The sequence below is a fragment of the Phyllostomus hastatus genome, unplaced genomic scaffold (genome assembly GCF_019186645.2).
Source record: "Phyllostomus hastatus isolate PE091 unplaced genomic scaffold, TTU_PhHast_1.1 phas_scaffold_93, whole genome shotgun sequence".
Classification (NCBI taxonomy): Eukaryota; Metazoa; Chordata; class Mammalia; order Chiroptera; family Phyllostomidae; genus Phyllostomus; species Phyllostomus hastatus.
Window position 1 is genome coordinate 35,375,238 of NW_025334042.1, and position 19,035 is coordinate 35,394,272.

Consider the following 19,035-nt stretch of genomic DNA (forward strand, 5'->3'; position numbering starts at 1 on the left):
TAAACCGTAGGTCTTAAATAGTACGTGTAATTCAGAATGACCTTTTTAAATTAGCCCTAAGAAATAAGGTTTTTCTATGTTTGCAAAAGATTTTTATTGTTCACTGTAAAATAGGTCTCTGATTACTCTCTTTGGGATCTCACAGGGAGACATTACCAAGGAGGATTGGGTAGAAGGGCAGTCTCTAGGAACCTGGATCTGCTTTCTTTTTATAAGTCTGGAAAATTCATTTGATTGATACTAGCATTTCAAAAGGGGAGTGCATAGAGGTGGGTTGACTCCTGCTACATTAACTGACAAATGAGTGATGTATAAACCATGATGCCAACTTTCAGTTGCTAAGTATATCTAAATTGTCAGGTCAGTTAATGCATTTTCCTTAAATGAAAATCTATTTCAAAAACTAAATTATAATTAGAAGATTGGTGTGCAGGGGCTCAAGAAATTAGATGACACATATTCCTTTTATGGATATGGGATTCCTCCAAGAAGATTGAAATACTAAGATTGTTGCTTTTATGCTAGGCAACTGTAAGAGAACATTTATGATCCCCAAGAGAGACCTGTTTCCGATAGCAGTCACTCTATATTCCCCCTCTCACCTAGGTCTGGTAGCCACAAATCTACTGTCACTCTCAGTTTGCCTATTCTGAATATTTCATATACAGACTCATACAATATATGGCTTTTTGGGTCTGGCTTCTCTCACTTAGCATAATGTTTTCAAGGTTCATGTATATTGTAGAATGTGTCTGTACTTCATTCCTTTTTATGGCCAAATAATATTTCTTTGTGCATATACCACATTTTATTTATCATTCATCATTTGAAGGACATTTAGGTTATTTCCACTTTTTGGCTATTATAATGAATGCTGCTATGAACGTTCATGGACAAGTGTTTTTGTGGTCGTATATTTTCATTTCTCTTGGGTAGATGCCTAGAATTAGAATTGCAGATTACATGTTATTATTTTGAGGAACTGACACTCTTCCTAAATGGATATACCATTTTATGTTTCCTCCACAGTATATGAGTGTTAGGATTTTCACATTCTCACTAACACTTGCTATTGTCTGTTTCTTTGATTATAGCCATCCCAGTGCACTTGACTAATTAGTAATGATACTGAGCATCTTTGCATGTGCTTTTTGGCCATTCATATATCCTCTGTGGAGAAATGTCTATTCGAATCCTTTGCTCAGTTTTTAATTGGGTTGTCTTTTTTTTTTTTAAGATTTTATTTATTTATTTTTAGAGAGGGAAGGGAGGGAGATAGAGAGAGAGAGAGAGAGAGAAACATCAATGTGCAGTTGCTGGGGGTTATGGCCTGCAACCAAGGCATGTACCCTGGCTGGGAGTTGAACCTGGGACACTTTGGTTCCCAGCCCATGCTCAATCCACTGAGCTATGCCAGCCAGGGCAATTGGGTTGTCTTTTTATTATGGTGTAATAATAAGACACCATATATCTGTGTTGTAAGTGTTCTTCATATATTCTGGATACAATTCTCTTATCAGATACATGATTAAATATATTTTCTTTCAGACTTTTTTTTAATAGACACTATTTTTTGTAGAGCAGTGTTAGGCCCATAGCAAAACCTGGAAGTTTTTCTGCCTTTTCATAGTTCAGAGGTGCTACCAATTTGTGCACCCTTTGCAGAAGGCAACAGAATGACACTGCAAGCATTTCCTGATGCAAGGAACACGATATGCACAATCTTGGGATGGAAATGCAAGTGAGTGTTCTGGAGTGATTGGGTGTAAAGTTTCGTTGTCACAGCAGCCATTAACTAAATGCTGTGGCTGGGTACTGACTGCATTCGTTTGCCTTCTGAGCATCCCTTCCCTCCCCCACTTGTATTCAACTTCTAGTGATGGTACAACGACATCTTTCTCTCATTTAAAAATTTTGTTTGTTTCAATAATATGTATAATTAATTATTTTTATGAACTTAATTGCCAAGCTTATATTAACATTTTGGTTTCTTTTGCATCAAATTCTTCCACAGGGGATTGAGACTTGGGAGAATTCAAGTAAAAATACCTAATTATCAGTCTTATATGGTTGCCTGCTTAAAATGTTAAACTTCTACTAGAAATATTGACTGATTTTCAGATCACCATTAAGGCTTTTATTTGTGAAGATCTCACTTTATTTCACTTTGTATGCCATTATAGTATGTTCTTGGTTCTAATGGAAACAGCCAATGAATGGAGTGGGAATGCTGTGGGTGATTCCCCTTCTCTCCAGGTAAATGTCCCAATTACATTTTTGGACTTAGGCAAGAGCTCTGAAACACGGCCTTGCTTCCTCTTCGATTTATGGAATCTAGGTGACTCAGCACACTGTTTCTTCTCTGTGTTTCTTTAAATGCGGAATGGTCCACACAGCCACTGTGTAAACAGGTTTCCTGGAGGGAAGGGAGCATGACTGTGGTGACTTTCAGTGCCTCGATAATTCACACAGATTCAGCCATCCCTCCAGGACTGCGTGACTTGTCACTGTTGATAATAACTCCCCCAGGGACTGTCAGGACCAACCTGCTATTTTTGGTTGATGTGAAATGTGCGTAGCTATAATCCAATGAAGAAATAATATGCAAATTTAAAACTTACCTCCCAATTGATTGGAGAGTTTAGTAAGAAACCTGATGAAAGTAAATAACCTTGTGTCTTCTCAACAGAGAGATGGAGATCTTCCGACTTCAAAGAAGAAGCGCCAGGCAGGGGAGAAGATCATGTACACCTTGGTCTCTGTCCCACATGGAAACGACATTGCGTCCCTTTTTGAATTGGATGCCACAACTCTTCAGAGAGCTGACTGCCTGGTTCCACGGTGAGAAAAAGAGTTATGGTTAAATTATACCATTTCTTTGAATGATTTTACTGGTAGGTAAGAAATTAAAATCATAATGTTAATCATAACATTATGACGTTATAATAATGTACTATATCATAATCTTTGTGATATAGAGGGAGAGAGCATCAGTGAAGAGCAAGTGTATAAAAAATCATGCATCTTTTTGTGAGTAGGTTAATGTAGTTTGCTTTATTTTCATAAATAATTAAAATATGCAGGGCCAAAGAAATTCTGAAAAATTCATGAGACCCATTTATTCTTATTACTTGTATAGACTTTGGTTACTAAAATGAAAAATACCCCAGAAGCTTTTTATTAATATTTATATAGTTTATTTTTATGGTGTTAAAGTCCATATTTCATTCATTCTTTCATTCTTTCAGCCATTCAGTCAACAAATCTTTATGGAACATTGATTACATTCTAGGCATTGCTCTTGGCATTGGGAAGACAACAGTGGACAAACTGGTTATGTACTTGAATCTAAATGGGAGAGAGAGGCGATAGACGAACATAAAATATAAGGTCAGGTCATGAAAGTGCTTTGAAGAGAAATGGTAGAGTTTGGAGAGAGTTCTGTTAGGTATGAGTGTTCAGAAATGGCTTCTCATTTAGGATATTTGAGAAAATATCCAAATGATTTCAGGGATCAGTCCTCTCTGTTGGGAATGTTTCGAGGGAACATAAAATGGGAAAATCTTGAACTTTGCCAGGTGTGCTGAAGGACCAGCTAGGGGACCAGTTGGACCTAAGTGAGCCGGAGGAAGGAGGAGGGGGATGGATAATGTGGTAGCCAGGACTTCATGTAAGAAAATATTTTACATTTTTTTGCTGGTATTTGATTACTTTAATTAAGATCTTTTGCCTACAACTGTCTACCTTCAGCAGTAACACTATCATGTAGTCTCTATATGCACAGATGAGTCTTGCCCATTTGATTAGGTCTAGTGGGATGGTTCTAAATTGTCTTTGATAGAGCATGATTGTGTTTGGCCTTGGTCAAATGGCGGTGGTGAGGCTTAAGGTACTGACACAAAATGCAGACATTGTCGTGTAGGTTACTCTCAAGGGAGGGTGAAAAGGTGCTATTCTAACACTGCTTTTTGAGCTTCCAAGGGTGTTTCATGATTATTCTCATTCCTGAGAAATGTTGCCAAATCTTGGCTTCAGGTGAGCTTTACCTCACTCTTCCCTGTTCTATCAGCCTGTAAAGAGATCCCCTCTCCTCTGAAGGTTTTACCTGATCTAGGTCTGTGATTTCTCTTCTGTGTATTGGGATGGGATCTTAATCCTTATTATGACTTCCCTCATTTTGGATTTAAACTCAGCAAAATGGAGTCCTTCTTGAACTCCAAGAAAGTTTGCATAAGGAAATGATACAATGATCTCACTATAAAGTGCACAGACCCATGACAAGTCCCCGAGACTTGCTTTATATGAAAGTGTTAGTCTATTATTATTTAGAATCTTGAAGCCTTTCTCACTATAAATTGGAACTTTGTATTGATTACTTTGCATTAAAGCTAATGTTAGTTAACACTTAGTAATAACTACTCTTACAATAGAACTCTCAAGCACTTTCTAAGTACTCAGCCCTGTGTCAAGCAACTGTTACAAATAAGGAACTAGACACTCAGAGCAGGGCTTTTCAAATTGACTTGAAACATCATCACCCAAGGAGCACTGGGGCCTCTCTGTGTCCCAGCCGCAACAAGAGGCTTCGGGGTGGGGTGCAGGCTTTGCTTTTTAAAATCATTACCTGCGTATGTGATCCTGGAGTGTGTGAACTCAAAATCTACACTCTGAAGCACTATGCTACAATGCCTTCATATTTTAGACATTCAGATTATATCAAGATCTTAATAGCAACATATTTATGTGGCATAGGTCCTAAGAGTTATTCATTTCCAGAGTTCTTGTAAAAAATAAAATTATACTCAAGTGCCATCTGGAACCCAGCAATCTAGGAGGACTCGACGAGCATGTATTGAACAAGTACACCAGTGAAGAGCAGGGGCAACAGGTGCAGGGCTTAGTAAGATACGGCTCAACTTTCCAGATGCTTAAAGTACACTGGGGGAAGGCAACTGAACCCGAGTGACATCTCTGGTGTAATTCAGTGCAGAGGATGATAAATGGTAAAGGGGTTATTTCAAAATTTCTGACTATTTGGATAAGGGATGGATCTTTGCTATTTTAGATTTTTGAAAATAAGTCTTTATTTTATCTACTTTTATAAATGAGAGAACCATGATGTTGAATGAATCTCTTACTTTCTCTGAAGCCCTTGACATTTTATTTGATTTTCTCTCATTGGCCTTTTCTGCTTTCTGCCTCATGTCATATGATCTGGTTGTGTCCTACAGTTCTTCCTAAATTCACAGGAACTGGAAGGCAGAGGGCTCACCACAGTAGTATTTTTTAATAGACACTTAAACTCATGTAGGTTAAAGAAATGATGAAAGATTCACTAGAAATGATAGTACTTGAGTTGGGTGAAGTTCTAGTTGTCCTTGCTCGGGCACTCCCCGAGTTCATATACAGGTGACACTCACTGTCCCCAGTGCCCTGAATTAGCAACTACTCTGCCATTGCTCCAGACATAAACTTGTTGTATGTGTGTTCCTGTTTGAAGACACCTTCCTTAATATATATCTTTGATTCATTAACACTGAACTCACAGCCGTCAGAACTATAAGTCATGACTGAATGAAGCTTATCTAACATGAGTATTTTCTCCTTATGGCACAGCACAGCCTTGCTCTTAGGAATAGTAGGCAGCACTTCAGCTGTATGCCTGGGGGCTGTTTTAAACAGCAACTTCACCACCAAAGAGAATATAAAGGTGGAAACATGGTACTAAATAGACCACGAAAGGACACTCGTTTGCAGTTTGTGAGCAGAAACAAGGGGGCAAAGCATTGCCTGGTCCAGCCTCCCTGGGCATGTGTGTGGTTCAAACTCTTTGTCACTCTGCATGTTTCCGAGGGTTGCCGTGACAGTGCCCTGAGCACTGATTTGGGAGTTTCAGATATAGGGAGTAGATGAATTCACAGTGTGGAAGGTATGAATAATGAAATCAGCTGTGTATGCTTTTACGTGCAGACGATTGAACTACAAAGAGCACTGCTATCAGACCGCAGTTCTAACTGAGTCGGTTACTCGATCAGTGCTTCTCACCTTAGCATCTGTCAGAAGTGTCTGGAGAGCCTGTTAGAATACTCATTGTTGGGCCCCACCTCCCAAGTTTCTGAATCACTGGACTGGGATGAAGCTCAGAATTTGCATTTCTAACGAGCTCACAGGTGATGCTGGTACCGCTGATCCAGGGGCCACACTTTGAGAGCCACCGGTCTGGGTGAATAATCCTGCAGGCTTTGAAATGGTCTACAGTTCAGAAATTTCCCATTAACCAGACTGATCAATACTTGAATCAGTTACTAGTCTACAATACATTTATGTTCATATCATGTATGAAATTGTTAAACATGCTCATATGTAAGTAGGCTAATTCTTTTATAATGTTTTTTGTATCATTTTGCTTTTAGGAACTCCTATGTTCGGTTAAGACATTTATGTACCAACACATGGGTAACCAGTACCAGTATCCCTATAGACACAGATGAAGAGAGGCCTGTTATGTTGAAGGTAAATGTTTCTGAAAATGGTTTAATTTTCAGCCAGACATTGTGTAAATGGGATTAGGGGGTGACTGGCATGTTCCTTTCAACCCATCTTCAGCAGTGTAAGAGATCACTGCAGTTCTTTTCATCAAGTGCTTGTGTCTGCTGGTTGCTTAGGCAGCTGAACTCAGTGGCTTGGCTTTAGCAGGGCTGTGTGATTCAGGAAGCTGCAGCACAGATACCAAAGAGTAGGAGCAGTGTGTGGGAAGGGGAAAAGACCTCAGGACCGAGTTTTCTCTGCTCTGTCGAAATGGAAGTAAAGGGCGAGTGTGATTAAGAGATGTGTATAGGGACAAGGGTGGATGTGGGCATGGACAATCTGTGTTGCTGCTGCCTTTCTTAGAGGATGTTGAAGGTGGGAATTTTGTGTCTGGGTTATCTACCCCTGATTTGCATTTCATAAACTGTATGAAGATATGTCAGTACTTGAAGAGTATTGCATGGTCATTGAAAAAGAAACAACTCATCTGAACAGAAAAAAAAATCACATTGCAGATTGGAACCTGCCAAACAAAAGAAGATAAAGAAGCATTTGCCATTGTGTCCGTCCCTCTGTCTGAGGTGCGAGACTTAGATTTTGCCAATGATGCCAATAAAGTGCTGGCAACCGCGGTGAAAAAGCTGGAAAATGGCACAATAACTCAGAATGAAAGGAGGTGAGTAACTTTTAAAAATGACTCAATTGTCCCCTCCCTGCAGTAAGCCTCAGGTGAATGAATGACTCTCAAGGAATATTTCGAGAGATCTCAATTGCAGTGTGCTGGTTCCAAATGAGCAGGTCCTAGTGAGTGACTGAAAAGGAAGGAGGACATTCAGTCTGCTAGAGTACTTACTTTTCTGTTTTAGTTTGGCTAGAAAACAGTTGCTTTTAGTTACTCTCTGATCTCTCTCTTTAAATATTTCATAACACATTGACAGTATCTTTTGTTGCATTTGATTTGATATTTTGGATTTCTAAAGGTTCTCAAAGAAGTAGTTGTTTTTTTTTTTTTTTTTGCTCTTATTCAAAATACATTTCTCTGCTCAGGTACCACAGCAGAAACAAATATATGATACCAGAAAATAATCTGTTTGTGTAGCTCTCTGTCCTTATAACTCCCTCAGAAACACTGGATCCTTGATTCTTCAACTCTGATTTTGGAAATAAGTGAGCAAAAGAGTGGTATTGACAGCTGTCAGTGATCTTGTCTCTACTCTGTGCCAGCACCACGTTAGGCACTGTAAATATGCTTTCTCTAACCTCCAAACAGCCCTCACATGGGCATTATTCCCACTTTACATGAAGGAAAGTTGAAAGCTTCAACAAACTGGGTAAGCTCACATTGTCAGTTAGTGTGGGATTCAGTCATCTGTGATTCTGAAGTACGTGTGTCCCTGGGACCCCAGAGCAGAAGCATTCTCCGTATTTCTCCTCTCCGTGATGCTGCTACATGTGAACAATAAAAACCACTTACTGATTTCCCAGGCATTCATACACTGGAAATCTCATACACAGCTGGTGAGATGATTATGGGTATAAGCGCTTTGAAAAATAGTTGTGATAGCGACTAGCAAAGTTAAAGAAGCCACCCTCCTCTTCTAAGAGAAATCATCCAGTGTTTGTCCTTCTGTGGTTCACTTATATTGTCACATGTGACAGAGTTTCCTTATTTATAAGTTGAATAATATTCCATTGTATGTATGCATTTTCTTGATCAATTCATCCATCCATAAACATTTAGATTGTTTTCAAATCTTAGCTATTGTAAGTAATGCTGCAAAATAGTCTGACTCATAGAAACACAGGGTAGAATGGTGGTTGCTGGGGGCTGGCGGTGAGGTGGAGGGGGGCGAGATTAAGCATTGCTATTTAACGGGTATAATGTTTCATTTTTATAAGATTAATAAGTTCTAGAGATTTGCTGCATAATATTGTGCCTATACTTAACAATACTGTATTGCACGCTTAAACATTTATAAGAAGGTAGGTCTCATTTATTACCACATATACACTTGCACAAAAAAAGAAGCAAACACTTTATGACTCACCACTTCCACTTCTAGGCTTAATGCTTTTGAACATCTGTCCAAAAGATGCTCCCACACATGTGTGCCAGGACACATATTTAAGAGTATGCAACCTTATTCTGAATAACCATAGACTGAAAACCATCCTGCTGCCCATCACCAGTTGAACAAGTGAATGCCACTTTGGTATATTTGTACAATGGAACACAGTGTAGAGAGGAAAATAAATGAAGTACATCTCTGTATAACAACATGGATAAACCTAATAAACTTTGGATTGAGTGAGAACTAGACACATTCATTCACTATACTATTTGTTATTTGTAAAGTTTTAAAGAAGCAAAAGTGAGCTCTTATTTGGGCTGCTTAAGCAATTGAGTCATGCAAGGAAATAATTGTCGCAAAAGTCAGGACGGTTTTCCCTTTAGAGGATGTTCCGCTTCCTGTTCTAGGCAGTGGCTTTATGGGGTTTGCATTGTAAGTATTCCATAACCAAACATGTGAGTTTTATGAACTATTAGAAGTACATCTTACAATGCAAAGGGAAAAGTAGTCCACCTTGATTCCTCTTACCCCTACCAATAGAACATCCTAAATACGCAAAAAAAAAAAAATGGAGCACCTGCTTCTTGGCTTCCTCTTTTCTTACCCCCTTTCCCCGCAACAAACCGGCATTCGAAAATGGCTAAGTGTGTATTCAATTGTACCTGCACTCCTGTTGGAGGTAATGAGTGAAGGCCAGCGGCGGAAACAACCGCTCCACTCCTCCACTGATAACTAGGTACCAGAGCTGAATCATGACCAGTACTGGAATCCGATGTGCATGTGGCACTTTTTATTTGCTTCTTATCTATGAATGCTTCCTTTTGATGAATCCGTTTCTTAGTCTCTGTTCCTCTCACATATGCACAGAATTTTACTCAGCCTCACTGGAAGAGTCCCCCTTCTTAAGCATCAGTGTTTCTTCAAGAAAAAACAAAAACAAAAACAAGTAAAGATGTAGAGTGCTAGTGCTCCACCCTTGCTGGCTGTAGCCCTGTGCAAATCTCTTCTCTTCAGTTACTGCTGGAGAGAATCTTAAATTAAGCTCTCCAGAAAATTCCAAGCAAGGTGGAGGGCCAGGACTGACCAGGGATGACACATTTCTACTTCCCCTGCTTCCTCCCCCACTGTTTTAGAGCGAAAACATCATAGCAAAGAGAAGATCTTGCCTGAGACATATGAAGTTGCAATTATTAATCTTAATTTAGTCATTTCAGAAAAAGCCACCCTCCATCAAAATTCATTCAAAGCTGCCTGTCAGGACAGTGGAGCTTGTGGCACAGTTGAATACATTTATATTATTGCCTCGATTTTAGAATTCAGTATAAAATTCTTTCTGAAAATACCTCACAACTCTGACTTTTTCCCTCCTCTGGAGAATGAAGTTATTGTTAGATATTCTTTTAACTGGAGGAAGAATGATACAGGGTCAAAGGGAAGGTGTTAGAATATTATAGATTGGTTTCAAAATGCCTGTGCCGCTCCAGCCCTCTCTCTCATCACTCCCCCTTGCTCACCCCAGGGATGGACCCTGGAGGCACAGCTTCTGTGTTAAGCTCCCAGATCCTCAACCTTGGATATTTTTCAGTGGGATTTTCTGATCTTATTCTGTACAAGTGCCCTAAGAGGGAAAATGGAAGGGGGATATCTATGTTTCTTTGTTGTAAAAATTTTATTTTTGCTTGTCCCATGACACTTCGGGAATGCTTTTAATCTGAATATTATGTCTTCCATCAATTCTGAAAAATTCAGCCATTTTACTTCAAATGTCGCTTCTTCGTTTTTTCCTCTCGTCTCTCTTTCATAACTCCTATTGAAACGAGGGGAAATGACCTGCAGGCTCGACTGCCTGCTGCCGCGAAAACCAAACTCATGAGAAGGGTGCTGGAGAGAAGGAAAGTGGTTTATTCAGGTGTGCACAACCTGAGGAGATGGCAGGCTCATGCCTCAAAAGCCATCTTAACATCTCAGGGTTGGCAGAGGGTTTTATAAGAGGGAGAGGGAAAGCAGAACAAAGACATCAAGGGGAGAATGTTGAAAAGTTCTTTACGCTCAGATGAACGCAGTCCATTCTCCTAAGGACGTCGACACTGGTCAGGTGATGGTCTGGTGTGCGTCATCTTGGTTTTACACCATCCTGCTTTTACAGTGGAAGGTCAGCAAATCTCCCAGAGCTGGGGTGACTGAAGATCCAAGTCTGTATCTTTTGAAGTTAGTTCTTATGATTCTTATACAAACATGGTGTTATTCTACAAGCTGCATATCAGTCAGAGTCAGCATTTACAGAAACAGTGTTAAAAGAATGTTGAGGTAGATTACAATTCTCCACTTTTACACTATTACATGCCTGTTCGAGCCTCTTAGTTCATCCTCCTGTCTCTTAACTGTCTTTTATTTGTCTTTTAAAAACTTTCAGTGCTGCTTTCTGGATGATTTTTTGATACTATCTTATAAATCACTGATTTTTCTTATAATGTATGTAGAATAGTTTATCTTCATGAATTAAATTTTTATTTAAATGATTATAACTTTAGTGCTAATGGTTCTTTTGCATATCTGCCTATTCTTTATTCATATTTGCACTTATTATATATATTGTCTTTTTTGCATATAATTTCTTATTGCTTTGAGGTTTGAAAACACATTTTTTTAAAAAGGTTATTTTAATATTGTTCTGTTACTTGCTTTATGTTGGTGACAAACTGGCCTTCTGATTTTTCAGTTTGATTACTTAGTCTGTCTCTATTCACAGATCATCTCAGCTTTTCCTATTCTATGTATTGGAGAAATTGAAATGTAGTGAGGATTTTGAGATATAGTTTGAGTCAATAGTAAAAAATGTGATTTCATTTTAGGAATTACAAATATGGCTATTCTCCCTTAAGCAGAACTACCCTTTATTGCTGGTCACTCATGGAAAAGCGTCCAATAGTGTTCTCCTATTGGCTGCTTTGTTGTTGGGGTTCATGGGCTTTACTTCATAACAGTCATTACAAACGCCTGGTCGGAGCTGGATGTGGGAGCGGGGACTGGAGGAACTGGAGAAGGGATGTTCTTTTAAAGATTTAGGTGACACTTAATGCATTAAATATTTTCTTGATTAAATAATTTTTATTATAAAATACTTTGTTTTACAGTGTTCCAATGCTTAGTGTTTATTCACTTTTCTCCCCCAAAATTAACACCACACAGTAAAATTTCCTTTTCATTTTGCAATAGGTTTGTAACCAAATTATTGGAAGACCTCATCTTTTTTGTTGCTGATGTACTTAATAACGGACAAGAAGTTCTGGATGTGGTTATCAGTAAGCCAAACCGAGAACGTCAGAAATTAATGAGAGAGCAAAACATATTGGCACAGGTGAATGCTTTCATGTACTAAATGTGCATAGTCCTAAATTTGTACTAAATTTGAATGTTTGCATGTACTAATTTTTCATTCTTTGAATTACACAGTACTAGTTTTTAAGTCAGTCGATTAATTTATTTATTGCTATATAACAAGTTACCCTAAAACCCTCTTAGTGGGATCAGGAGTCTAGGAGGGGCTCAGGTGGGCAGCTGTTGCTCACGGGGTTTTACCAGGCTGCAGTCAAGGTGTGGCCGGGGCTGCAGTCATCTCAAGTCTTGAGTGGGAGGGGAGTCACTTTAAAGCCCATTTACGTGGGCCTCCCCACAGGGCTGCCTCAAGAGCCGGCAGCTTGCTCTCCTTAGAGTTGAGTGGTCCAACAGAGAGTAAGAGGGGGCATACAGATGGAAGCCACTGTCTTTTTATGACCTAATCTTAAAAGTCACATCCCATCAATTCCAGCCCATAGTCAAGCAGACAAGATTACATAAGGGTATGAATTCCCGGAGTCAGGCATCATTGGGGGCTGTCTTGGAGACAGCCTACCACAGATTTCTAAAGAACTAACATGGTCAGAATACCTCTATGGTCAAATGTGCTGGGATAATTTTCTAGGTAGGATTTCGGGGAGAACTTGGAAACTGCCATCTTTATTGCTTCCTACTTCTTTCTCCTTCTTCACAGGAAAGTAGGGTAGTCTATTCATCGGCTCACAAGTGCTCAATATAATATTTTTATCCCAGAAGTTTTTTACCCCAGAAGTCTATCACTGCACTGATGTTGTGTCTTTCTGAAATTGTTTAGAACATGACAGTAAATTAATTTACTTCCTAATAATATGTACGTATGAATGTGCCTGATTTGATGTGTTCTTTTTGTTTTGTTAGTGGCTATGTAAACTAATGGGTATTCTTTAAGTGTGGACTCAAGAAAATACTTAAATAGAATCATGTTAATATACATGTACTATTTGTGAAGTTGGATAAGGCAAACAGTTCACATATTGTCAATTAATATTGTCTAGCTGGTTTTCTGAAAATATAAAACAACATTTTTCTCAAAGAAAATAAAGGTAACAAATCTAATGAAACAAAGTCCTTTCTGACATTAGCTGGGTTTTTTTTCTATAAATCATTTTATTTCAAGGACTTTTAGGATCTTGAGTAATTTATTATTATTTTAACTAACACGTCAAAATTTTATTTCAGTATTATAAAAATAAAATCCAAGGTTTAGTGAATAGAGAATTATTGGAGGAACTTTAATTCATATTGTATTTCATAAACTACAAGGATAATTTCTTTCCATTTTGTTTTCTTGTGTTAATGCTCATGCCCTTGCCTGGGTGCTTTTTGGTAAATGTTTACTCATTCTGCTAGCACATCTCCAGGTGATCCTACCTGCTGCTTGCTGCCTGAAAGAGTTATTTTCCTCAATACTTTTTAAGTACTTCCCAACCAGTAACCTTAGAAGAAGAGTGTGGATCACTGGATACCACCAGCTGCCCATGTGCGTCCCTATTGGTTACATTTAAATGCTGATACATTCATTGGTTTGGGAAAATCTTTGTGTATCAAGAACAATAAATTAACTATTTTATAAAGAGGTTTAGAAGCAATATTTGAAGGTGATTTTCTAATGTCAGCTTCAGATAAAAATAAACTTTTAAAAGTATTATTTTGATTTTAGAAAATCATAAAATAGATGTAATTGTAGAATCTATAGAAATCAAACTATATTTTAGTTTATCTGAATATTTTGATGTAATGTGGTACAACCCAACATGTTTATATTTCTTATTTTAATAAAATTTAATTTCTAAAAAGAATTAAGAGTTTTATTTAAATAATGTTTTTGTCACTCAATTTTGGGAATTTTCTTGTCATGTTCCTTAATGTGTTGGTCCTGAATCCTAAATTCATTTCATCCTTTACATTAATATTTTGAAAGTGTTTTTGAGTAAATGTTGCTTATTTAAAAAAAATTAAAGCAGATGGCAAAACATGTACCTCCATTCATCAGAATAGGCATTGTTTTCTTTTTTTCCCTAATAGATATTTGGGATTCTTAAAGCGCCCTTTAAGGAGAAAGCAGGAGAAGGCCCAATGCTGAGACTTGAAGATCTGGGAGACCAAAGATACGCGCCCTACAAATACATGCTGAGGCTGTGCTACCGCGTGCTGAGGCATTCGCAGCAGGACTACCGGAAAAATCAGGTCGGAGTGCGGCCCCTTCTTTTCACCTCTGTTTAACATTTAAAGGATCGGCAAGGTTCTTTGGTTACTGTTCTAGATCATATCAAATAGGAATGGGAAATCGGCCCTTTGCCATGAAATGTTTTATATTGGCAACACACAAAAATGACCTGTAAGTATTTTTGAGCTGACCTGTATTTATTCTTCCATGGAAGATTAGAATTGCCGGGGAAGGATGCCTGAGTCCTTCTGTGTGCACGGTACTAGCTCCTGCTGGGCAGGAGGCATACAGGGGGCAGTATGTAAAGAGGACTGAGACATTTCTTGGCACTTCTAGGAACACGTGAGACATCACATCATCATGTAAAGGCCATAGAGTTTACCGTCTTGTGGAAAAGATAGGACTTGTGTATCTGAAATGTAAGGGCAGGACAATGAGGGGACGTGAGAGATAAAAGACAGCGTCACAGGAATTCGGAAGAGGGAGAGCTCAGCTGTGGCTGCGGGAACCCGGGAAGGTTGCTTGGAGAAGAACGCATTTGAGTAAGATGAGAATCACTCATAAATTTTACAGGCACAGGCATTTTAGTGAAGACGGATCTAAGGAGAGAGGATGATGGTTGCTAGCTAGCAAGGGCACTTTTGTCCAAACACATTCCTGACTGCGGAGAACAGGGAAGCCAGGTGTACCTAGTGATCCAGCTAAACATTGTCAACTGCAAATGAAATTTCTTGTCTCATTTTTATCCTAAAATTACATAATATTTTGTGTTCAATAATATGCATGTTTACTTAATATAAAATTGTTTAAATTATTGTTAGGTAATTTAGTGTCCTATTTTTTTCTTAGCTCAACTCTCAGCACTTCTCACAGCTTCACTTCACAGCTTCACTCAGTCGGTACCGAGTTAAGATGAGGGACTGAGGCACAAGTTTAAATAACTTGCCAAAGATGATATAGTTTTAAAACTGAAGACAGTATTCAAACCCAGGCTCTTGCTCATCCCAGTATTTCCTCCTAGTAGTTTGAAAGTTTCTTGGCAAGAAAAAAAAATTTACTTTAAGAAAAATGTGTTAAAATACATTGGCTTTGAAATTCTGTTTAAAGATTAAGAAAAGGTCTAAAAACAATTTGTAGAACAGATTAGTGAGAAGATAAATGATATGGTAGGGAGCAAGAGCAAGGAAGGGGACTATATAAACAAACCCTTAAATACTTTTAGTGTAATCCTAGTTGCAAACATCCTTCTTCCCAAGTGAAAATGCTGCCGTTGGAATTCTTTTTCCCAGGTTCACTGTATTCCTTTGACATGTCAAGATAAAGAGTGGTTTTTATTTTATTGGAAAAAAATTAAGTTCCAGAACATTATATGACAGACCTTCAGAAAATCAGTGTCTCGGAAGCCCCCAGTATGAGGGTCTGTGTTATTCTGTGGAGGCCTGGGGTGAGGGCAGGGGGTAGAGATTGCCCAGTTTATTCCACTTGGCCTTGTGTCTCTTTGTGGGTCTAGAAACATATACTTGGCTAGACAGGCCCTCCCTCACACATACAAGCATCTTGTTATTAGAGAGATGGAGTTGACTGAAAAAAATCAATAGGTCTGCAGAGCTTACCTGCCTCTCTCAGTCCCGTGGGCCCATAGGGGCACCATCTTTGACTGTGCTCAGCCCTTGGAAGGGACCTGAGGGCTCCGTTTTTACAGTGCTGCCCTGTGCTTCAGTGCCAGTCTCGTTGGGTTTGGCTGTTCTGCCAGTCCCTTGCAGGTTGCTTGGGCAGCACATCTTAACTGGCGTCCTTTCCCAGTCCTTCAGGGTGTGGCACACGAAGGTCTTTCTCAGTCCTCTTGGTCTCAGCAGGGACTCGGAGCCTAGTGCACTGGGCATGTGCAGTTTCTCCTCCGAAAACATTCACCCTTGTGACAAGTATAAACACACACACAACGGACACTCACTCTCACAATTTCTCGTCTCCTTTGTTCACTCTACTAGGCGTACCACTTCTCCAGGGAAGTCTGTAGTCACTTAGGAGGGCGTGCTTTCTGGTTTCCTTAGAGAATGTGACTGTGGGTGGACCACCCTTTCTTTCAGGATGTCTCCTCAAGATGTAGATCACTGAGCTGACGAAAGAAAACAGTTCATAACATTCACTGAGGGCTGGATTTTATTTTCCCTCACGTTTTCATTCATGTCCCAGTTCAGTCTCAGTGGTATTTGAAAAATAGTTTTCTCATTTCTGTTGAATTAAAAATGCTTTGTATTAAGCATAGAGCAGCTTTATGATATTTTTAGAGCATGCTTTCTAAAATGTAAGCAGAATTACCTTCTCCTTTTTGCATTACTACTCCGTTTTCCTTTATCCACATCTATGTTTTGTAGAGTCTTAGTAGGGAGTTCTTTTCTGACTAAACACCAACCCAAATCTTTCATATTGAGTCTCTATTATGATTTATAGAATTTGGCAACATCTCTACTTTCTTTTGATTATTTGTCAACATCTTGATCTATTTATCAAACATCTTGGAGGTTTGCCTTACACTACAGTATAATTACAATAGTCATAAAAGTGTTTTAATCAATATGTATCTTTAAAATGATGTACTAATGGAAGACAGTTCCTTCATTTAATTGGCTATCCACTTAAAGCTCTTATTTTGAAAGGCCACAAAATTGCTGCCTTGAATATAATTATATTTGTGCAACCAATATCATTTACAAGGAATAAATAGACTTCAGTTAAAAAAAAGGCAAAACCACTGTCTAATGAATAAATTCTCCCAACAAAGATACAGAGATACATCCCCAAGGAGAACACCCAAGAAGCTGAAGTGAGAACGTTTTGACTCTGGACGGGGGGTGCGCTCAGCAGCGCTGTGGTTGCGTGAGGTGTCTTGCTTGCACACAGAATGTGAGAAATGAGCAGGAGTGGCTTGGAATGCAGGAAAATTAGTGCGAAGAATAAGGGCCACATTAAATAATGCACGACAGGCAATCCCCACGGACTTTCTCTTGCCCTTTCCCATAGCTCGGAAGGATCTGCCTCTCCAACCTCAGCTCTTGTTTCCTTTTCACTCCCTGGCCCCTAGCTACAGTGGTCCTGTTTTGTTTATAGATCAGGAAAAGCTTGGTTTCACTACCACGGAGCCTTTGCGCCTGCTGCTCGCACCGCCTAGGTGGCTTCTCTTTGCGTGCTCCTCCTTTTTATCATTTTCATCATTTCAGCACTTTAATCATTTCCCTCCTAGCGCAAATGTCACTTCCTTAGCATCGACTCCATCTAAAGTTGCCATCTTTATTCCTTTGTTTGTTTCATTTTACTTATTAACATGTAAAATGATGTTATTAGCTCATTTACTCACCTGTTTTTCTCACTAGATGAAAGCTGTATGAAAGCTTATCTATCTTGTTTACTGCCATATACCTAGTGCTTGGAATGTAGTAGGCTTTCAAGGAATACTGTATTTTTCTGTGTATAATATGTTCCTGTGTATAATGCACACCCACATTTTTGGTCCAAACTTTCAGTAAAAAAAAAATCTTTCATTTAAAATTTTTAATCCAATTTTTAATTTACATTTAGAAACAAAACTGATAATCATATTATTTTGCATATAGATGTCATTATTGCTTTCTAGAGTTACACTTTTATTGTGTAAGAATAAGTAAAAAAATTAAAAACATTTATATAGATACAGAATTAGTATTACCCATATATAATATACATCCTTCTGTTTCCCTTGAAAATTTGGGCAAAAAAGTGCACCATATACATGGCAAAATATGGGTATTTATTGGATGAATGGATCTGATCAATTAAGTAATTAATCATATTATCTTGTTTGATAGCTTTTAAAGATAAAAGTGGTATAAAATCTTACCATGATTTTAAAGAGAAGATTTAATAGATCATTGTAGTATATTGTACAAAAAGAACCCCCCTAAGTCTACCTGGAGTCTTTGTGTGGCATGTAGATCTCATGCCTCATAAACAAAATATCACAGAGTGATTTTCTTCCATAATCATGTGAAAATCATCAGTTACGACTTTCACTGAAAGTTACAAGACGGTCCACTGTTAGGGTGATGGAATCCCTAGTTACCATGCCATAGATATTGTTCTTTAGCTTGGTTTATTTTTGTTTTGACCATTTACATTTCGAAGGTATAAGCACCCATATTAAAAAATATTTCTAGGTATTAATTTTTTATTAAAATGTGTTATAAATTAGGTATATGCTAATATTTTTGCTTCCTTCCTCAAAAAGTCCTGTTTATTGAAGAATTATTTACTTGCGCTCCTTGGACAGTGATCTTCAGTGAGGTTTCTGTTATGAATAATTCAGTCAGTGGTGCTGACCATAATGAAACCTGTTATTTCTGAGCCATTTGGCAGTGCATCTGACAGCTTTTTTTTTTTTTTTTTGCAGGAATATATTGCTAAGAATTTCTGTGTCATGCAGTCCCAGATTGGCTATGATATTTTGGCAGAAGATACCATCACAGCTTTGTTACACAACAACAGAAAACTACTAGAGAAACATATCACAGCAAAAGAAATAGAAACATTTGTCAGTTTACTCAGGAGAAATCGTGAGCCAAGGTTTGAAGTGGTCTATGCAGTATTCTTTTCTGGGGGGGCAGATGGCAGCTTTTTGCTTTTATCTAAGAACTTTTTAAAGTTAAAATTATTTTATATCCCCTTCATGGACAAAACTAGATGGGGCTTATTACTGTACTAATTATGTATGATAAAGACTTACTACCTTATGAGAGACCAAATCTCTTTCTCAACATATTTAAGTGTAATTGATTTTCACTATGATATCATATTATTTATGGTACTTTATAATTTTTAAAATATTCATATACCTTATCTCATTTAAATATTTGCATGTTC

The 19,035-nt window shown here is 38.3% G+C and overlaps 1 protein-coding gene across 1 annotated transcript in view; it reads left to right on the forward strand.

The window, feature by feature from the left end:
- ITPR2 (inositol 1,4,5-trisphosphate receptor type 2) overlaps positions 1 to 19,035 on the forward strand; it is a 436,558-nt gene that overhangs the window by 122,502 nt on the left and 295,021 nt on the right. The window contains exons 11-16 of the mRNA XM_045828972.1: positions 2,690 to 2,841; positions 6,414 to 6,513; positions 7,044 to 7,204; positions 11,817 to 11,958; positions 14,001 to 14,162; positions 18,566 to 18,738. Of these exons, the coding sequence (XP_045684928.1) occupies positions 2,690 to 2,841; positions 6,414 to 6,513; positions 7,044 to 7,204; positions 11,817 to 11,958; positions 14,001 to 14,162; positions 18,566 to 18,738 (890 nt within the window). The remainder of the gene's footprint in view (positions 1 to 2,689; positions 2,842 to 6,413; positions 6,514 to 7,043; positions 7,205 to 11,816; positions 11,959 to 14,000; positions 14,163 to 18,565; positions 18,739 to 19,035) is intronic.